At 47.4% G+C, this 21,318-nt stretch overlaps 1 protein-coding gene across 2 annotated transcripts in view; it reads right to left on the reverse strand.

Moving 5' to 3' along the window:
• Window positions 1-21,318, reverse strand: part of TTI1 (TELO2 interacting protein 1) — an 83,384-nt gene that overhangs the window by 45,588 nt on the left and 16,478 nt on the right. For both annotated transcript variants that reach the window (XM_060617377.3, XM_060617384.3), the window contains exons 2-7: window positions 18,710-21,049; window positions 14,398-14,607; window positions 11,292-11,440; window positions 8,546-8,686; window positions 6,376-6,580; window positions 6,014-6,101 (exon numbers count right to left, since the gene is read on the reverse strand). In XM_060617377.3, the coding sequence (XP_060473360.2) occupies window positions 6,014-6,101; window positions 6,376-6,580; window positions 8,546-8,686; window positions 11,292-11,440; window positions 14,398-14,607; window positions 18,710-21,011 (3,095 nt within the window). In that variant the 5' untranslated portion in view covers window positions 21,012-21,049. The remainder of the gene's footprint in view (window positions 1-6,013; window positions 6,102-6,375; window positions 6,581-8,545; window positions 8,687-11,291; window positions 11,441-14,397; window positions 14,608-18,709; window positions 21,050-21,318) is intronic.

A 21,318-nucleotide genomic window follows, 5' to 3' on the forward strand; every position in this document is an offset into this window, starting at 1 on the left:
TGAGCTGATATTCTCTGCTGAAGAATATAATATGCACGAGTTTACTGAATCCTGGCAATAATGTGACTTGGTGGAAGGTAACAGATATGCCTGCTCGAGTCTCGCAGGTGAGGGAGCAGAGGCTCAGAGAAGTAAAGTGACTCGTCCATGGTGCCACTGCTACCGAGCAGCAACGCGAGGCTCCCTCTAACTCGGCATTCACCTTTGCAATCTTTCAACTTTCAACACGGTACACTTGGCTCGTTAATAAAAAAAAAAATCTTGTGAATAAACACACATATAATAAGACAACCAAGGCCATCTTCCTGGCTACTTTACTCAAGACGGAGATCATGACATTCACGGCAGCCTCTTAGGTGCTCGGGACAGACCACGGACGCTGCAAAGTGAGGAAATGGCTACCCTCCGGTTTGCCAGGCAGTCTGATATGTGAAATCTACTCTGTGCAGGTGATCCTGGCTCCCAACCCAGTAGGATTGGCGTGCACACGCGCAGGCACACCCCATACTTGCCTTTCCCACCGGGTTGTAAAATGGTTGACCCTGGTAAATTATCAATCACATGACAACACCAAGGAAGCAGGGAAAGGATTCGCAGCACTTGATTTAAGTAGCACGGAGGTCCCCACCTTCAGATCTGAAACCCAGCAACCCACTTTGTTTATAATCTGCATGGCAGATGTCTCTTATCTTTGACACCAGGAAATCATGCCTATATATGCACAGTGAACAGCTTCAGATCTGAGTGTATTTTTAGAACAATGAGCCTGGAAAAGAAACGCGGCAATGCCTGTCAAAAGATGGATAATAGGAAAGCTAACTACTTGGGTCTGGATTTGTCAACTATTAATCAAGTGTCAAAAGAAAAAATATCAGGAATGCCCTCATTTCCACGCTGGGTGCAACCCAAGGGGACAACAGCTCTGTAGCCCAAGCTCAAACAAACTGCCCACAACATTTAAGGGGATGAGCTGCTAATTTCAAGCTCAGCTGAACTAACGGATCACCTCGGTGGCTCCTGATCTGTTCAAATATAATAGGCCCAAGTGTGGGTAAAGAGAGGAGCTGGGCTCTGACGGGGATGAAATGAACGAGCCTGTGCTAGTCTGTGTTCGTCCAGGGTTTGAAGGCACCGGCTGGTTCTTTGATGGGCTGGGATCCTACTGCTAGAAAGAAAGCAGGGAAGTCAGCCAGTAAATGAACCTTGAAACCTGGTCCTCTGGTCCTGAGTTCTCACACAGAGGGTGGTAGGGGGACGTGGCACAATTAACATGAAAAGATCATTCTGGGGTGAAAAACTCTCTTCAGAGTTCAGTAAAGATGAAGCAGACTTATAAGAAACGCCATGCCCAAATGTACAGGAACTCATGTAAAGCATCATACATCTAATGTATTTATATATATCCCACATAGGTGTGTATATACACATGAGTATACCTCCAGAACACAAGCCCTGTGAGAGCAGAGGCCTCCTCTCTCATGCTCTCCTCTATTATCAGTGCCTAGAACACTGCCTGGCATGCAACAGATCCTCAGCTGGTCAGTGGAATGACTGAACTGGCTGAGTGGTCTCCCTCACGTATAAATGTAACTCGTGTGCACAATGACTCTGGGAGGAAGGTGTTATCACCACCCTTAGTTTATAGGGGAGGGAAATGAGGCACAAGGAAACGAAGTCATTCGCTCAAAGTCACAGAGTCAGTAAGATCTGGACCTACGTTTGTCCACCTCCAAGGCTGGTGCCCCATGCCCTTATATACAATGGCTATGCAGAGGAAGCTGGGAGGGGACCCCCACCCACAGTACCCCCTCCCCGACCACCACCACACCGAGGACCGCAGCATTCAGTTCCTGTACAATCAGAGGGTGCACCCGCCAGTCACTACCTGCTGGCCCCCTGCATCCCCACCTGGGTCCTGCGCTTGGCAGGCAGAGGCAGGACTGGGGGTGGAGAACAAGTGGCCTAAAAGCTCTGTTCTTCATCTTTTTCAGAACAGGTATTGTTCCTTTTAGCCCCAGGGTGGAAGGCTTATTGGATGATTTGAGTCCTCCCTGCAAAAGACAGGGAGCCTCAGAGGACGCTGAGAGAGAGGCCCAAAGAGTATGGTTTTAACAGAGTTGAGTTGAATCAGGCTGACAGCATGTACAGGCTTTAAGGAAAAACACAGAAATTTGGGGTATGTGCTCTCATCTCAGATTCCTTTCATGTATGGGAAGGAAAAGCTCCATGGTCAGGGAGGCACAGAACTGTGGAGGCCCACTGCATGCCGGGAGAGATCTCAGAGGCTTCTGGGGCTACTGGAGAATTTAAATCAGTTGAGTCTGCCTCTGCCATGGTGGAGGCGGGGGCATGGCTGACACAGACCTGTTATCTGTAATCGAACACTTACCCTCAGGGACACTGCCCTGTTTACAACTGTGGGTAGGCTGACCCCTTCTCCGACACCCCAAATAGGATTTGCTCACTTGTTGTTACCCATTGAAGTTATTTAACCAAATGGACTGGGGGGAGCTGGTATTTCTCTTGCATAGCCAGTTAACAGTGACACCTAGTGGTAATATACAGTGAGGTTCTACCGTACCCCTACCCCCACCCCTCCCCCAAGTTGCAAGATTTATGCCCCTCCTTACAAGGCACATTCGCTAGATAAAAGCATTAAACTGGAATGGCGTTTCTGTTCTTAGCATTTACAGCCTTGGTTATATCAACCACCCCCTGATCAATTTCCATTTCTAGAGTTTACAGCCTGGATGTAAAAGCCTGCCACAAAGGCTCTATTTAATATGACAAATTAAAAAAGCAAACACAGGCTTGGTCATCCTTTGGAGCCAGGAAAAGCAAACAGGAGGGAGGAAAAAGCCAACCATAATGCACACAAAGAGGAACTTTCATGGAACTGCTGAGTTTGTCTCCATGCCAACGCTAGGGAGGCCGCCCCTCAGAGGCCCCAGCCCCGACCTGCTGGACTCACAGACATGTGAAGGGGAACAGAGAAGGCTGCCCCAAAATGTGCCACTTTGGTGTGTGAACTGACTTGAGATTGAAGGGAATCAAGACCCAGCAGTTTCAAGAAAAACTTTTACTTCTCCATTAACTACCTAAAAAAATTCGAATAGGGAGCCTGGCCCAGAAAAAGAACTATTACCAGAGATAACTTTTCATAAGAATAACCTAGGTGTATGGCAGGGCAAACATCTAATTACCAAACACCTGATCTTAGGTCCTGTGGATCACCCTGCTCCCTCCCCTTGTGAAGCCCCGGCCCCTAGACCATTCCTCAGGATGGCAAGGAAGCTTCAACTGCCCCATGTGACCCTGGGTCTCATATTTTTATAAGGCTCCCTTATATATGAAATTAAAAAAAAAAAAAGTGTTTATCTCCCACTAATCTGTCCTGTATCAATTATTAGACCAGCCAAAGAACCTAGAAGGGTACAGAAGAAGGAAAATTCTTATCCCCCATAACACAGCTGCTCACCTACCTCCTTTCAGAGCAGCCACCGGCCCTCACTTGTTTCCTCACCAGCCGTGTCAGACAGAGGGGCCACTTCCAAATGAAGCTGGTCATCCACCCCGCGTCGGAAACTCACCAGCTCCAAGGAAGCCGGGGCATTGGGGCATCTGTGGACAGCTCTGGTTTTTACTGCGTTTCTGTTACCCTCTGGCTATAGGGTTCCCCCTTGGGCCCTGGCAACAAACACAACAGCCTTCCCTTCTCCCATGAGTGGGCGGCGGGTGTCAGTGCTTGCTGTGTGGGGGGAATACAGAGGGGCAGGAGTGGGCACAGGGTGGGGGGGGGGAGGGAGGCGAGGAGGCTTCTGCAATTGTTCAGGTAAGAGGTGAGGGTGGCCTAGCCTGGTGGCTTGGAAGTGAAGAGACATAGACAGTCTGAAGAGAAATTCTGCAAGGTAGGTGGACAGGCTTCCCTTCTGGAACGGATGTAGGGTGTGAGGGAAGAGAAAAATGAAGAACAGACAACTGAATGGAAGATGGGGCCACTTGCTGAGCTAGGGGACCTGATTCATCAGTCCCTGCAGGCATGAGTGTCTCAGTACCCAGCCACCCGCCTCTCTTCCTGCAGTAAGGAGGCTCACAAAGAGACCAGGTTTCCCATTGTCTCAGGCTTCTTTTCCCATTTAGAGAGCTTATTAGTTTCTGAATCAAGATGCCAAATCAGCTCCTGATCAAGGACAACACTGGTTTTTTTCCCTTGACTTCAAAATAAGTTTGCAGATGATGTGTTTGTGAACCAATCAACCTTGCACTTCCTCCCCTCCCAGCTTGGCAAGAGGGAGGTCATCTGACTCAACCCCGAATGGAATGCGGTAGAGCAAACAAAGGCACTGCAGTCAAGTGGTCTGGCTGCGTTTTCCTCCTCCAGAGGCACCTTGAATACCAACTCAAAATTCAGCAAGGTCCAATTCCAGGTTTAATTGCTTTTAGCGGCACAAAAGAAAATTAGAAATGAAAAGATAATGAATTGCGAATATTAGCCTGTTTGATGGTTCTCAACTTGAAGGATAGGTACGGGGTGGATGCAGAAAAAGTAGAATGGGGCAGAGAATGTGAAAGTCAGATCGTTGTGACTCTTGGTTGTAATAGGCACACAGAAGCTTCAGGATGAATTTATTACGTTGTTGGGTTGTACCTGAAATCAGCACCATTAGCTTTAGGAACACAGCCAGGGGTGTGTGTGTTGGGGGGGTGGGGAGACTCTTTTCACCCTAAGTTGGTTCTTTAAGGAACAAGAATGTCTGAGGATAAGAAGCTGGTTGGGATGCGCCCCTGTGCTCCAGAAACCATGACTGATTCTGGGCCTAGGGGAAGTGACGGGGAAGTGACAGAAAGAAAAAAGGGAACTGGGGAAATCAAGAGCAAAAAATTGCAAAGGACAATAAATCAATTCAAAAAGATATTTCCATCACTCCCAGAGACTGCAAGGTTTATAAGGGGCAAGCAGCCTTCCTCATTTCACAGTCTGAGCAGCCTTGCAGCCCTTCAGGGAATGAGATGACTCCTACCCCACCAAGGGAACTCAGGGACACGTTTCTAGAAGCCTAAGAAGTGGGAGGGACTGTTTATTTGCTCTGAGCCAGAGCTGCAGGGCCCAGGGTAATACACAGAGCCAGGCCAGAGAGGCCAACTTTTGTTTTAACTGCAGACACCCAGGAGATAGCAAGTCCACTCTGGTCCCCTTTCTCCCGACGGATGGAGAGCTGGGGAAAGGGGGCCACGGTACATTTTTGGTCTCAAGTCTGGGGACTGATGATGTCCTTGGTTTTAGCTTTTGAGAAAAGCCCTTTGGGACTCAAGGAAAGGGAGTTCTTCCACTGGAGGTGTCGCAGCTATTCTCGAACAAGCACAACTCTTGGAAATTATAATCACATAATTTCGGAGCCAGAAAAGGCCTTTTAAACTATTAGTCCATGGAGTTTAACTATTGGTTATTGGGAGAACTATTAGTTCTCCACAGTCAGATGCATGTTGTGGACTCTACCTAGAAAAAGGAACCTACATGTCTGCTTGTACACACCCAATTTTGTGCACACTCTGCAAGGGTTTAGAGCACCTGACAGCCGTTAAGATGCTCCGCGGAGTGAAGCCACTTCTGCCATCTTACTGCCAGATCAGTAACCTAAGGCTTTTGCTTTGCACACAAAGGAGCTGAGGTCCGGAGAGGTGCCAGGGTCACCTGGTCACCAGAGCAGGGCCTAGGAGCAGATCTCTCTCCGGCCAGGAGAGTGCTTTGTTCCCCTCAGCACACCGTCTCTCTGCTTTTTGCCCCTTTGGCATTGCTGCTGACACTGCAGCAGAGGAAAAGGTTACTTGCAAAGAGAAACGCGTCCGGTAAAAATACCATCTCTAGAGTTGGCCCAGTTAAAGAAACCATCGTAACCTGGCAAGAAGAGCGAGGAGAGAAGAGCACAGACGTGGCTTGACTCTGCTCGCCATTAGCAAATCATCGATAATTTAGAGCAAACGTAAAGAGATGCGGGTGATCAAGCAGACGTACCTCCTGGCAGCCTCTTGTAATTTCACGGGCTGTTTGGCGCTGAGGTAAATCAAGCAGGCATCAGCCACTCTATTCAGGTCACCCTCACCTGCGGAGAGGAAAAACAAAACAAGCATCGGCCCTCAGACTTCATTTGGGACAAGCAGTAACCCACTGCTGTCCGCTGAAACTGGAACAGCTAGGCGAGATGCCCTGGGCTCTTTACTCCATCCCGCATATCAGAAAACACATCAAGATAGGTGGAAAAATGAGGCCAGAGGGAGACTGAAGGAGAGGGAGGAGCACAACCGGGCACGGAGCGCAAGAGTGGCAGCGAGACCACGCGGGGTGCGTGTCGCCAGGGGCGAGAGGCTGGTACCTACCTAGGTCCAGTCTCTCGCAGAGGGGGCCCAGGCCCTGCAGCACGGCCAGCTGCAGCTTGAAGGCCAGTGTGTGGGAATAAACTGGCCCAGCCCGAGCACTGACAGGAGCCTGGGTGACTAAGGAGCCAGCCAGCTTCGGCAGGACATCTTTGCAGAAACGGCTCCGTAGGAAGTCGCCACACTTGCCTCCCAGGGTCTGCAAGACCTGCAGAAACAGCCCCCAATGTGGTGAATGCGTGTCGCCACGGCAGCAGAGAGCTAAGGAATGCCTGGTAATTCAATTTCTTCTTGGAAAAAAAAAAAAAAAAAAAAAATAGAATTACTGCTGTTAATTCCTTGCCCGTGGTTTGTGATTCTGACAGTTATGAATTCGGAGGTCTCTGCTCCCAAGGCATGGCTGCTTCTATCCATAAATACAGATTACACGGGGAATAAGTCAAAGGAATCTTGGGTTGGATGAATAATATGATTAATACCTTGATTTTCCTCCCTTTTTTGGTTAGAAAAAAAAAAAAAGCTTAAAGTAGTTCACATAGATCATCTCTTGACTCTTCCTAACATCCCTTGAAAAAAGGCTTGTGCTTTGAACCCTAGCTAGCTGAACAAACACAAACAGTGAGGCCCAGCTGCTGCTACGCAGGCACTGGGAGGGCAGTGGTTGGCTGAGGCCCCTCGGCTGAGTCGGGGCATGGACCCAGTGGTCAGGGCCATGTCGGGGCCTTTCCCGTCCCATCACACCATCTCCTTTGTACATTACCCTTGTCCCATCTTCCACAACAGGCGGTTTCTTTGCACGTCTCGTTTTAAACTTTCTCTAGCAGAACATATTGAAACGTTTTGCCCTGCTGCACAAGGCTGAATATACAGGATAATAGGAACTTCTTTAAAAATTGGTAAGCAAAGCATAACCAGCAGAGAATGCCGACTTTGCAGAGAATAAGGCCCTTATTTCAGGTCCCTCGGCTGGCCTGCACAAGGCGTTACAGACTTCAGATGTCATCGACGTGTCTGGGAGTGGGAAAGCAGCCTCAGAGCACACACATCTTTATATCTTTTCCTTTTTCTACACTTGCGTTATTTCAGATTACCTATTAATTTCTACAAAGGAAAGCAGCACATCTGAATAAGATTTAGCAAGACCTCCCTCCTTCCCCCTCCCCCCAACCTCCCTCCTCCCCTTTCTGTGTGTGTGTGATTTTGTATATTTTGCTTTACAAAAAAATATTAACAACGTTGACAATTTTATATGTTTTAAATGTAAGCTTGTATTTTGGTCTAGGCTATGCTGAAGAATCATACAGAAAACCAAAACACTTGCTCCAAGTACACTAGTTGCATTTCTGGCTTCATTTTCTGTCCCTACGGATCCTTTTTCCTTGCCTTATCTTCCTCACATACTCCTAATTTATGTTAGCTTGCCCTGATAAATATATTTCTGTAGGTTGCCTTACGTGCGTTCCAGAACAAGGAAGGATATAAATAAATAAGCCAAAATACATGTGCTGATATAAGACAAAGTCAAGAGAATAATACCTGACATATATATATATATATGGTTTTTAACTTTCCAAAGTATTTCACCAAATAGTCCCATTTTACCCTTGACGACAATACCATGAGGAAGGTAGAACACATGGTCCTAAGGCCAACGTGACTCTGAGTGGTCCTGGGCTTTGCCCCAAGTCACTGGATGGGCGGAGGATGCCCACTGCTAGAATCTAGGCCCCTTCCCCTGGACTCCTGTGCAGTGCGAAGAACATGGGCACAAACTCACAGATTTGGGTTCTATCACGTACTAGCTGTGTGATCTTGAGAAAATCCCTTAACTTCTCTGGGCTTGTTTCCTCCTCTGTCAAGAACGGGGGGGAATAGTAGCTACCTTGCCAGGTTGTTGTAAGGAGAGGAGTTCGTATGTGAGGATGTGCCAGGCACACAGTGGGTGCTCCATAAATACCGGCAGCCTTTTTCATCTCCTAGTTCCTTCTGCTTCAAATTCCAAATAAGAGACTTCTACTTTCTTTTCTGTGCCTTTCTTGTTTTGCTATACTTTCTTCAAAGTATGTGATGTTGCAATCTGATAATCAAAGAACCATCCCCAAAGACACCGCTGCGCTCTGTGCTGACCACCCCCACCCCCATGACTGACAGTGGTGGGGCAGCAGCACCGTACCTTGAAGGCTCTGAGCACTGCCAGGGGGTCGTCATTTGTGAGTCGGTGCACGAGTGGGGGCCAGGCCCGGTGAGCCAAGGGAAGGAGCTGGTTCTTGTGGGATTGCAGAACAACTACACACAAATCCAGCACATCCAAGACCTGAAAGAGAGGATGTGATTTTGGCAGAGTAGGAGTTAGTCACGGGAGGAGTGGAAGAGCATTCCTAGAAGTTCCTAAAGGTGGGAACAGCCAACGGGGAAGACCCCGAGGAGGGAGGGCTTGCAGGGCTTAGGAAACTAAGGCAGGGCCGTGTGCAGCATGACAGAGGAGGGGTAAGAGGGGGACCGTGAAGGTGTCATGTTAGGAATTTCTTATTTTGTACTAAGTGCAGTAGGGAGCCATCAGAATGGTTTAAGCAGGAAAGTGCCAGGATACAATTCGTGTCTTAAAAAGGTCATTCTGGCTACTGAGTGGGGAGAGGGACCTGCAGCGGGAGAGAGAGGCCAGTAGGCCCCTCAGGGAGCTGGTACTGTGCCCCTGAGAGGAGGGCATGCAGGCACAGGGTGGTGGCCAAGGGGTGAAAGGCTTTGAGGTCTGTTCTGGGATGGCTTCACCTGCTGATGGACTGCATACTGGGGCAATAAAGAGAGGAATCTATCCAAAGGGGCTGCCTGGGGTCAGGCTCAGCAACTGAACAGGTGCAGGCGCCTCTGGATGAGGCAGGAGCGGTGGAAGGGAGGAGGCTGAGATGTTGGGTGAGGTCACACGCTCTTTCTTCTAAATGGAGAGGCCAAGTAGGCAGCCGAGATACAAGTCCACTTTCAGAAGAGAGGCTCGGGGTAGCCTAATGTAAACTGGGTTTGTCACCCTCCCTGAAAATGTTTCCTGATCTCCCACAGCTCAGAGCACACTGAAGACCACTGGCCTGCCTCTGTGTCGCCGGCAGGGGTCACGATGATGACCACTGTAGGCCTTCCTCCTCGAGACGGCCAGCCTTCACAGCACAGGGGAAGGAGCACGTCTGAATAAGACAGAGCGAGGTCTGCCAACATGGGAGTGGTGAATCCTGCTGGTGCCTATTATATGCTGGTCACACTGACACCGGAATAGAAACAAAGAACAGAAGTGGGCCTGCTCCTCGGAGGGAACAGGCAGGCAGAATAAGAGAAACCTTGGCGTATAGCGGAGAGCAGAGTAGCCCAGCAGAAACGGCACTGCCATCACTGGCTGAGTGTGAGTTCTGTCACTAACTGGGCAAATTAGGTCGGGTGTCATTGATTCCAAGATATACATTTCCTCCTTCTGCCTGGAATGTTCATCTCCCTGCCTTTGCCCCTTGGAAAGTTGGCTTCTTCTCAGCCTTTAAGTCTTGGCTCAAATATCACCACCTCAGGAAAGGCCTTCCCCAATGACTTGGTCAAAATCAGGGTATAAGCTCTGTCTTATTCAACAGGGTTCGGTACAGAGTAGGCTCCTAATGCAAGTTCACTGGATGGGTGAATTACTATTTTCTATCCTAGAACCTGCTTATTACCGTCAGAGATTTCCACACCTTATAGGTGTGTGTTTGTATATTGCCTTTCTCCACAAGAGACAGGAAGTTCCATGAAGATAGGAATGCTGGCTTCATATCCTCGTAGACACCCTCTGCCTGACCTGTAGCGGTCCTCAATAACATTAAGTGAATGAATGTGTGTGTGAAGCTGTTTCATATTTATACTCAACAACTCAGTGAGGTAGGTACTATCACATCCATTTTACAGAAGAAATGGAGGCTTAAAATGGTGAATTAACTTTTTCAAGGTTGCACAGGCAGAGCCGGGATGTGAACTCAAGTATGGAGGTGTGATTCCAACGCTGATGATTTCAATAACTGTGGTGTGGCTATAGCTGCTACAAAGCCTCTATGAAAGGGAAGACACTTTGCTAATGCATCACCCAGACATCTACAATAAAGCCTTGCATACAGTAGGCACTCAAAGAGTACCTGCTGAATGGAACAAGAGATGAGTGCTAAGAAGTGTCTCTGGGGGAACTAAACAAATGTGAGATAATCCTGGATCGGGGTTTCTTAGCCCATCACTCCAAGCAGGGCAATGCGCTCTCATCACTAACAGGAACTCACTGAAGCAGCTGTGTTTCTCAGGCCTGCCTGGGAATGGGGAAGGGACGGGCCAGGCTGCGTTGTCTTCCCTTGGCTGTGTGATCTTCTTCCAGGTGATTCTGAAAGCCCTGTCCCCACCCCCACACACCCCACCATCCTGTTTCACTATTGCACAATTTAAGTCCTTGCTTAAGGGACTTAAGGGACAGGGATGCTGCTCGGGAAACTGCCAGCAAACGAGGATACAAGACTAAGAAGTGTGAAATGGAAACAGAAACAGATAGAGGCCAGAGTCATGTTTGGAAGAATGACCACTCCCAAGGATTAAAACCTGCATCCCGCATTAAGTCGCTTCAGAAAATGATATCCCTGCCAAAGAGTATGATTTCCTTTCCCTTGGAGACTCAATGAATGTCCAATGGCACTTTGCGGTTTTTAATTCCAGAAAGGGGACAGCTTGGCTCCCTTTTGACATCTGAGCCGATACAGAAGGACGTGAGGCTGCCATCCCACAGATAAATTCTTCCTGAGGTCTTCTCTTGGCCACCACACATGGACCAGGAGATAAGGGCGGCTGCTTGCTCATCCGTGCAGTCACTGCCAACTGGACCAAACCCGAGTCCTGCTGCCACAAACGCAGGGAAAGGGCTGCACACTGACCTTCAATCGGATTTTCAGATGTTTATCTGACAACAAATGGATGCAGCGTTCCATCACATCTGCGGCTATTTGGATCTGCACTGGCAGTGGTGGCTCTACATCAGGACCGGTGTCACGCTCGTCCCCTTTGGGAGGGTCTGACTGCTCCTCTGGAAAGAAAGCATAACCGGGGACAGTGTTTTATGAGGGATGCCCACTTTGACTTACTCTCCCAACCTCAGGCATGGGAACAGCATTCACAAGGGAAAGTGTCTAGGAAACGACCCTAAGGAAACCATGTAAAATTTGGGTCAAGCTACGAGTCAAGATATTCACCACAGAATTAACTATAATTGCTAAAAACTGGGGGGGAAACCCCTCCACGGCCGCTCAAGGAGGTTACATCCGTACAATGACATATCACGAGGGCCCCCAAATTTGTGTTTGCCAAGGGCTTTACCAACCAGGGAATATGTTTTTGAAAGAATATTGTGTTAAAAAGAGAAAAGCAGCATATAAAATTGCATACACAGTGGGAGCATTATTATATACATTTTTGCATAGCAGGAGGTACAATGAAATACTAAGAGAGATGGGGTCGTGAGATCATACAGCATTTCAAATTTTCTCCAAAAAATTTTTTTCCAAAGTTTTTTGCTCTTTTCTAAATTTCCATTAATAAATATTTAAGATAAAAACATAAGAGGGCAACATTCTAATCTGGAGCTCTGACGCTGGACAGCTCCCGGGCTGGCCTTGCTCCGTCCTTTACTCTTTCTTTCCTCTTGGTTCATTCTTTTGACTAAAGGACTCGTGTGTCTTCCACCAGCCTGTAAGACCTTTTAATGGCCAAGATCAGACCTTACTGATGCTGCACGAGAGATAATAGCAGGGCAGCTTAATGTAATGCACGGGGAGGGGGTCTGGTCAAAGGAGGTCAGTTCAAGTCCTGCCTACACACCTATTAGCAACCCTCTCATCCTGCATTACTTCATCTGGAAAAAAGGTACAAAGCATGCCCACCTCATTTGCATGTTGAGAGAGTTAAAGATGATGAATGTCACCAGCTATTATTCTTTCATCACCTAGAGTGCTGTGTCGCATGTGATAGGCGTAAGTTTGTAAATTAAAACAACAACAAAGACGTGGGAGTTGCATGAAACCCAGGCCAAAATCCCTATCCGGAAAATGTTTCCTCTGTCTACTTACAGCCCCCAGCTCCCCCTGCCCAAGCCCCCATTACTAGTTGTGCCCATTTCCACCGAGCTGAACGTCGTTCCCTTCACTCTTTCGCATTTCAGTTTTTTCTGCTGGAAAAAACAGAATCTTATAGTACAGGCCACACTATCTCTACCAGACGCTGCAAAGATAAATGAAAAGGCATCTGTAGAGTGCTTGGATTTCTTGGAGAAAGGGACCTCAGGTACGCGAGGTGCTTTCATTGTGGTTAAAACAAAAAACACATGTCAAACCAACATCACGCCAGACATTCTTTATAATGCCAAGTGTTTGGTGTGTACTTGATGAATGATAATTATAAGAGTGATAAGGCTGTGCTTTTCTTCCCAGAGGAGGATTTGTTGTTTGAAATTCACCTACTGCAGAATGTTATTTGAGGGATGTGGATTTTTCCGTTACTGGGAGAAAGGTTGATTCATTCAGTCTGCTCCTAGCCAACATCAACTAGAACCAGAAGATCCTAATCATGAGAGAATGGATTCACGGACAATGCTAGAATCTCCAGCAAGAATGGCAAATCCGGATTACGAAGGATCATGATGCGTCTCCTTCTTCTGGGTTTCTGGGTTTGGGTATGGGGTGCAGGTCGGGAGAACAAAGACTGGGTTGGCTTCAGAAATAAAACCAAGAAGAAAAGGCCTGATAATAGACTTCAGATTGGGAAACTGTCCTCAGGGAAGGCAATGACTCAATTCTGCATAAATCACTATCTGGGGCCTGTGATGCTTCTCTGCTATTTAGAAGGAACTTGCTGTAGTTAGTCGCATTGAACTACGATTTCCTGTTATCCTGGAAGTACTGGCTTCAGTTCACCAGAGTCTCAGAGTAGAGATCACCAAAAAAGAAAAAGAAATCTGCTCAATTCCAACCTAACAAACTAATTTGGGACTCAGTTCGATTTAGGATAGTTCTGAGACCACCAAGCTCATTATGACTTGGCATTTTATATTTGCAGAGGAGATTCTAACAATTTATTAATCCTTCCATGACCTGAAGCTCCAGATTGAGCTTGTGAATAAAACAACAGGCCACAGCTTCAACTAGCCTGAACTCTCTTCTCCTTTTTCGTATAAATAGGTAAGAAAAACACTGAAGTCTCCTCCCACTAATAAGTAAATAGACCAAGCATATGAACAGACAATGGGCAGAAGAAAAAAATTGTTAGGAAAAAAGCATATAGGAAGATGTTCAACCCTACCTGTAATCAAAGAAATGCCAAGCAAAATAGTAAGAAACATTTTTCACCTCTTAATTTAGCAAGAAGTGAAACGAGTAATGGCCAATGTTGGCAAGGTTGTGGTACAACCAGTGTTAATCCTGCACCACTGAACGGAAGGTATAAATTGACACAACCTTTCTGGAAGGCAATTTGGCAAGCATAAAATAATGTTCATATCCTTGACCCAGAAATCCCACTTCTGGGATTTATAAAGAAATATGCAAAAAAAGGGAAAAGGTCACGTGCACAGAACCAACCACTGCAGCGCTGTTTATTATAGAGAAAAGCTGGAAGCAACCCGAACTGGCCACAGGGGAATGGATACTTAGTAGCAGCTATTAAAACATTAATTATGAAAACTCTATAGCTACGTGGAGAGTTGCTGATTATATAACTAAGTGCAAAAAGGGTATAATGCATTGAAACTGTGGCCACAACCATATAAAAATAGGTTTGCAACAAAAAGGAACGCGATAAGATTGCACACACACACACACACAAAAAAGAGGATGCTTATGTTTAGCATGGTGAGGTTGATCCAGGATCTAGAGGTTTGGTAGACTTTTCTGACTACCAAACTTTCTGTAATGATATTTCATTCTTATAATAATCTGCTTCAAAAAGAAAAAAAAAAAAAAAAAAAACGGCTAAGTCAAAATAAATAGTTACCTTCTTCATTATCAAAATCTGAGACATTTCCATCCGCCACATCCTTTTCTCTGAGGTAGCTCAGCAAAAATTGTTCAATGTCTTCCGCCGTGGTGGTATTCTCGAGTCCTTTCTCAGGAGTTGCTGGTCTCTGGCTCAAATGACTTCCCTCCTCCCCTGCACTTTGCTCTTGGAGTTGTCCAAGATCACCTGTGTCTGGGAACCACTGGGCTGTAAGCAAAGTGTTAGAACGATCACCATAGTCAGGGACAACAGGCATCGGTACTCTATAAGCAGAATAAACTCTTTGCCATGGCCTGTGTGGCCCCACATGATCTAGTCCCTCTGTCTCTCCAACCTCATCTTCCAGCCACTCCCAGTTGCCTGTTAACTGGGCACCTTCCCATTCCTCCAATGTGGCAGGTATTTTCCTGCCCTAGAATGTTTTGCAGATGCTGTTCTCGCTGTCTGGAATACTTTCCCCACTATGTCACATCTGGCTAATTCCAACTCACCTTTCACATCTCAATACACATAGGACTTGCCCAGCAAAGCCATCCCTTGACTTCCCAATCCAATTTAGGTCCCTCACAGGCTCCTATATAGCACCATCTTCTTTCCTTTCACATCAACTCACCATGATTTGCAATTACATTTATCTTGAGTTACTGTTTAGGGTCTGAATCTCCCACTAGATTCCATGCTCCATGGAGCGCCACTGGAATCCAATATGCCCAGCATGGAGTAGGTGCTCAAGATATATACTGGATGAAAAAACATGCTAGACTGGAGAATACATGCAAGTGACAAAATTCTGAGTACAAGATGCACTGCTCAGTAGCAGAAGACAGGCTCTACAGGGACTTAGGACACAGCCCCTCACATCTGTATTTCTGATATAAAAGGCTGGCATTTTCTCCCCAAAGCTTTCCCTTCTTCAGTGATGCTCCAATACTTCTGATGTGTCACCACAGAATAAGCCTTAAACATCAACTGAGCCAGCGGTTTTCAAACTGGAGCCCTAGGGCTCGGCAGAAATGTCCTGGGGCCACAACAGGGAGGGCCCCAAAAGACAGCATGCTAAAGGGGGTGGACTCAGGACTTCTAACCCCTCTCTAACCCAGCAGCTCTGATTTCAACTATTCTTGTACCCTGGGGTTCCCCTGGGCTTCATTTCAAAAAAGGCTCTAACACTTAAAGAAACAAGAAAACCCCAGTGTGAATTTTCACCCTCTTTTCACAGACAGCAGGAAAAATGCCTCCGATAACCTTTAGCACCTGCTAATTTCCTTTCCATCAAGGAGCATGTGCACAGAGTAGGAGCAAAAACACAGGGGAGATGGCAGGGCCAGGCTAGTGGGAGCGGCAGAGAGATAATGCTGGGTAAGAGCCTTCAATCCAGGATCTAGAGATCCCCATGTGTAGGGATCAACCATGCCATTTCTTCAATGCCCCATCCCCAGATGTGTCAGGCCCTAGTATCCTCTAAGGGATCGAATTCCCAACAAGTTAAAACCAGGACCCAGCATTTACGATACTCAGAGTGGACGTGCTGCGAAGATTATTTCTACATTCGGCTAGTGCCAGACATTAAAGTCTTGGCTCACAAATGGCTTTTAAACATATGAAAAGAAGCTCAACCTCCCTCTTAATGTAAATTAAACTATAATAAGGTGCTATTCTTCTCCTATCGGATAAGCAAGGATTAGCAAAAAGCTCCGGAATATAGTGTGGATGAGGGCGTGGCAAAATTAGCACTCTCCCGCATTGCTGATAGGGGTTTAAATTGGGGCAACCTCTTCGGAGAGCAGGTTGAAACTTTCCATCCAAAACATAAATGTGGGGCGCCTGGCTGGCTCAGTCAGTGGAGTGTGCGACTCTTGACCTCAGGGTTGTGAGTTCGAGCCCCACGTTGGGTATATAGATTACTTAAAAAACAACAACCAGATTAAATGTACTGCCCTCGAAGTCAGTTCTCCTAAGGAATTAACCCTCCTGATATACTTTCATTTCCTAAAACGTGTGCGGGGTTCTTTGCAGACCTTTTAGAGGTTCTGTGAGACCACACTTCCACTCCCACCGACTTCAGGTCAGGTCATGATCTCACGGTTCGTGAGTTCGAGCCCCACACTGGGGCTCAACAGCACATAGGGGCGCTGACAGCACACAGCCCAGCCCGCCTTTGGATCCTCTGTCTCCCTCTCTCTCTCTGCTCCTCCCCACCTTCTCTCTCTCAAAAATAAACATTAAAAAAAAAAAAAAGTGCTACACAGGGTTTCTCCTTTAGAGATGACCAAAGATATCAGCAATCCAAGGGAATTCAGTTTTCAAGGCCCACACTGAGATATCTCCTGAGAGGATATATTTAATAGGACTTCCCTCAATATATTTTTAAAATCTCAAACGGACACACAGTGTAGTTCCCTGAAGTACTAAAGGTGGAAGTCTGTGCTACATTCGGACTGCGGAAGCAAGTCACAGTCTCAAATGTGTAAGCAGTCAGCCAGCCTGCCACGAGGGCAGGGGCCCGGTTCTTCCCAGTCAACAGTGACGTCCCAGCAGCTAGTCCAGTACACAGACTTACGAGTGGTTGCAAAATAAAATCCAAACTCCTTCCCTCGGTCTCCAAGGCTGTGCAGGGTTTACCCTCGCCCACCCTTCCAGCTTTGTCTTGCATCACTCTCTCCACAGCGGCCTCTCTTCCAGTCTCTGAGGGCCTCAAGCCCTTTCTTCCCTCCAGATCTTTGCACCAGTTCCCTTTGCCTGAATGTTCTTAAAAACCATAAAAAGGATACGACAGCTCCGTATGTACTGAGGGACCCTTCTCAGCCTTCGGGTCTCAGCTTTAGTGTTGCTTTCTTAGAGAAGCCCTCCCTGACCGCTCTACTTAAAGTTACCTGGCCCTGTCGCTCCCTTGCAGCAAGTTACCTATTTTCCTCACAGTGCTCATTAGAATCCAAAGGGAACTTGTTCAATGATTTACTTGTCTTTCATTTCTTTTGCAGTAGCAAGAAAATTCCATGAGTTTATCTGTCTTGTTCACGGCTATATCCTGGTTACTTAGCAGTGTCTGACATATGGCAGGCACTCTTCACTGAATGAATGAATAAAAGGACATTTAGACGGCATGTGAACGTTCGTGAATGAACGAACAGTGGAAATGGCATCAGGTACAGGGCAGACGGCTGTCTCTGTTCCAGTCGCCTGCCTTGCTGTGACAAACTTTCTTACATGGCTTTGGCTTTCTCGGCTGACAAAATGAGGCCAGCGACATTCCCACCTACTTTGGAGGCTACTCGTACTGAAATAAATACTAGAGATAGGGTCTTCGGATAAAAGGGACTCAAGTATATAACTCACTATGTTTTTTTCATTTGAAGACGGACTATCTAGTTGAGAGGTTCTTTTTCTTGTAGTCCAAAACTTCGCCATTTTAATGGTTACTAATACCTCCAATAGACACCCAACAGGAGCAAAAGAAAGGAGAGAAACTCAAACCACCTCATACAATTAAAAGGTTAAAAGAAAGTTTCTAGACCTCTACTATGGTAGTCACTAGCTACATGTGGCTATTTAAATTAAAAGAAAGAATTCATACCTCCGTTACACTAGCCACATGTTGCCTAGTGGCTACTGTAATAGAACATATACAAACTGTTTCCATCATCACAGAAAGTTCCACTGGACAGTAATATTCTAGCTGATCTGTGGACTAATTCTTGCTATTCCTATTCCCCACCAGCACAGATACCACTAACTCCAAGTATTGTCAGAAGCAGTTTGGTATATTGAAAAGAACAAAACTGTCATAAATCCTGACTTTACTCCTTATTTCCTGTGTGACCCTGGCTAAGTAGGATCTCACTGAGCCTTAGTTCTTCTTTTCTGTAAAATAAAAATGATGTTCACATTTAGTCTACAGGGTTTATGTCTGTTGCACAGAGCAGGAACTCAATATATGGTAGAGATTATCAGAAGTATATAAAAAAAGTGGGGCGCCTGGATGGCTCAGTTGGTTAAGCGGCTGACTTGGGCCTAGGCCATGGTCTCATAGTTTGTGGGTTCGAGCCCCGCATGGGGCTCTGTGCTGACAGCTCAGAGCCCGGAGCCTGCTTCAGATTCTGTGCCTCCCCCTCTCTCTGCCCCTCCCCTGCTCACGCTATGTCTCTCAAAAATAAACATTAAAAAAAAAAAGGGCAGTGGACCGCTCTCATAACATGTGGGACTGGACCGACAACTATTCAAATTATGTTCTCCATTACATAACCACACACAAAACACAAGGATACTAGTCCTTCCCCCAAATCAGCATTAAAAAGGGTTCTGAATGTACCTAATGCTGCCAGCAGGGCATGCAGGACGCTGACAAAGGAAGTAGCTCTCTTATCATAAAACTGGTCCAAAGTGGCCAAGACATCCTGAACCACATCTGCCACCAAAGGGAGCAGGCTAGCATCTGAGTTCCACAGCATGACTTCCAAGACCTTTGGGGTATGGGGGTGCAGAGACAGATGACGCAGATTTAAAGAGATTCCATTCACCAAATAGTCCGAATTTTGATTGATCAGGTGCTGCAGAGAGTCGTAGCCACAAGCACGGCAAATGTCCATCATGGCACTGGTAGCTGCCTGACTAACGAGCAGGGTTTGGTCTCCAGCCTTCTCCAGTACCGGATAGAGGGCTGACATCAAGAGCAAACGAAAGTCTTCTCCTAGGGCACACGCAAAGCGCCCAATTCCTTCCAACTGGATGCATATTTGCCAGATGTTGCCGTTCATGGAGCAAATAGTGGCACTTGGCTTTGAGAAGGCTGGAAAAGATGGAACTTGGCAGGTGTGTGCACCAGATGTGATGGCCCGGAGGCCTGACTGCTTCACTGTTAGCTCCTCTCCCGCTTCTTCAGATTCGATACAAGTGATCAAATACCAGTTTTCTTGGCTTGTGTATTCTTCAAGTATAGATGTCACGATCTCCCTCAGTTCGTCTGGGCTTGTTTTTATATGTTTTTCGTGAAGATTCTCCACCTCCAGCCCAGCAGCCCCCGCAACCAGTTCATTCAGGATCATGGCAGCTTGCTTCCGGTAAACCACAGATTCGTGGTACAGCTCCATAAAGTGATCTGCGAGCAAACAGAGGTCCCCGTAAAAGCCGAGAAGCCGACACACCTGCTGCAAGAGCAGGAAGAGCCTCTCGTCGGTGAAGAAGCGGAAGTACCTCTTCTGCATCTGACTCCATGGCTGCGCGGCCGCGGTCTCCGGAGAAGCACTCAGCTGATCAGAATTCCAGCGCCGCGCTTCAACGATTTTGATGTCAGTCACGTCTAGTTCTAGAACTTGGACAAGCGCTTTGGAAAGGCGCTGAAGATGGGCCGCGGAGTTGAGGACGAAGTTCACTTTGGGGCCCAAGAGTTTCAGATAACCGAGTAACACAGAGAGCGTCGAGAATTTGCCCTGATCGTCCTGGGAGTTCATTAGGCGGGGAAGAGATGTGGCAAGGGAGTGCAGGTTCTCTGACAGGATGTCGGCGAAGGCTCTGTTGCCTACCACTACCTTCTGGTCCGCGAAATGTCTCAGAACTCTACTGCACTGGGCTTGGACTTCGGGACTCTCGTCATTCACTAGACCCACCAGAGCCTTCAGAAGGGGTCCAGCCGATCCGACCAGTGATTGGCTGCACTTCAGAAGAAGGGCTTCGACGAGTTCTATCAGTGCCAGCCTCACCTTCCAGTGTGGGTGAACTGAAACACACTCGATTATCTTTTTAATAAGGAGAGTCAATTTGTCGCTGGTATTTTTTACCCACTTGGCTTCCCTGTGAACCACCAGCTCTGCTACTCTGTGCTCCACTGCAGGCTTCGGTTGAACCTGTGGGATTCTTTCGAGCTGCTCATCAGCCATAATGAAACTCACTGTCTCGTAAAAGATCTTTAGAGAAGACGCGACAATGCCGTGCCCCTGTTTGAAGTCTCCTGTGATGACCCTGGTCAGTGCCATTGAGATTCCAGGTAAAAAGCAGGCAAACAAGTCCCCCAGCTGCTTTTGCTCGAGCTCCTCCAAGGACCTCGGATGGTCTTGACAATCGCACTGAAAGAGTAAAACCTGTAAACATTTTAAGGCAGCAATTTTAATCTGCTTTGATTTCTCCCGTTCTGCTAGGTCCAACAGTAAAGATATGGCAAATCCTAAACGAGGCAGAATGGAGGGCTCGTAAAAAGCCAGAATGATGTCCCCATAAGCCGAGTGCATTAATGTGCTGAGGCCCCGGATCACCGCCAATTTCAACTCCTCGGACACAGCTGCGGGTTTTTGGGAGCTGGGCGAATACAGACAAGCGGAGAGTTCCGAAAAGAGCTCCCGGAGAAGTTCTTGCTCCTTCACACATGTTGAAGAGAGGACAAACGTGAGGCACTCCACCACGCTCTGGACCAAGCGCTCTCTTTTGGGAGCCGGGGTCTTCAGGGTGAATCGCAAAGGGAAGAGGACATACTGCTGGAGCTCCTGAAGGGCAGAGTCACTCACGGCTCGCAACTGTGCCTGCAGACGCTCCACGTTCTCCACCGTCTGTGTCTTTGTGAGCTGAACACAGACCGGACGTAAAACACCAAAGGCCTCCTCAGGAGTGTCAAAAACCGCCATTGCGCAGCGGCCTTCTCACTGAGGACGCATCCCACAGGCTGGAGGAAGAAAACCCCCAGTAAAGGTCAAGCTCAAAGCAAATGCAAAGAGAACCTGCATTCAGTCGATCAACAGACATTTCGCGGGGGCCTACGTGCCAGGCGCTGCACAAGGCACGAGGGGGGCGAGGGAACTGAAGAGAGACGGCCGCTCTTCTTAGGGGGCCCCGGTCCAGTGAGGGAAGCAGCCGGACAGCTACCACGTGGTCAGAGAGTTAGGACAGGCCCGTGCTCACGACCCTGACTGTGGAAGCCCTGAATGTCCGAAC

Source organism: Panthera onca, chromosome A3 (assembly GCF_046562875.1).
Source record: "Panthera onca isolate mPanOnc1 chromosome A3, mPanOnc1 haplotype 2, whole genome shotgun sequence".
In the NCBI taxonomy this organism is placed as follows: Eukaryota; Metazoa; Chordata; class Mammalia; order Carnivora; family Felidae; genus Panthera; species Panthera onca.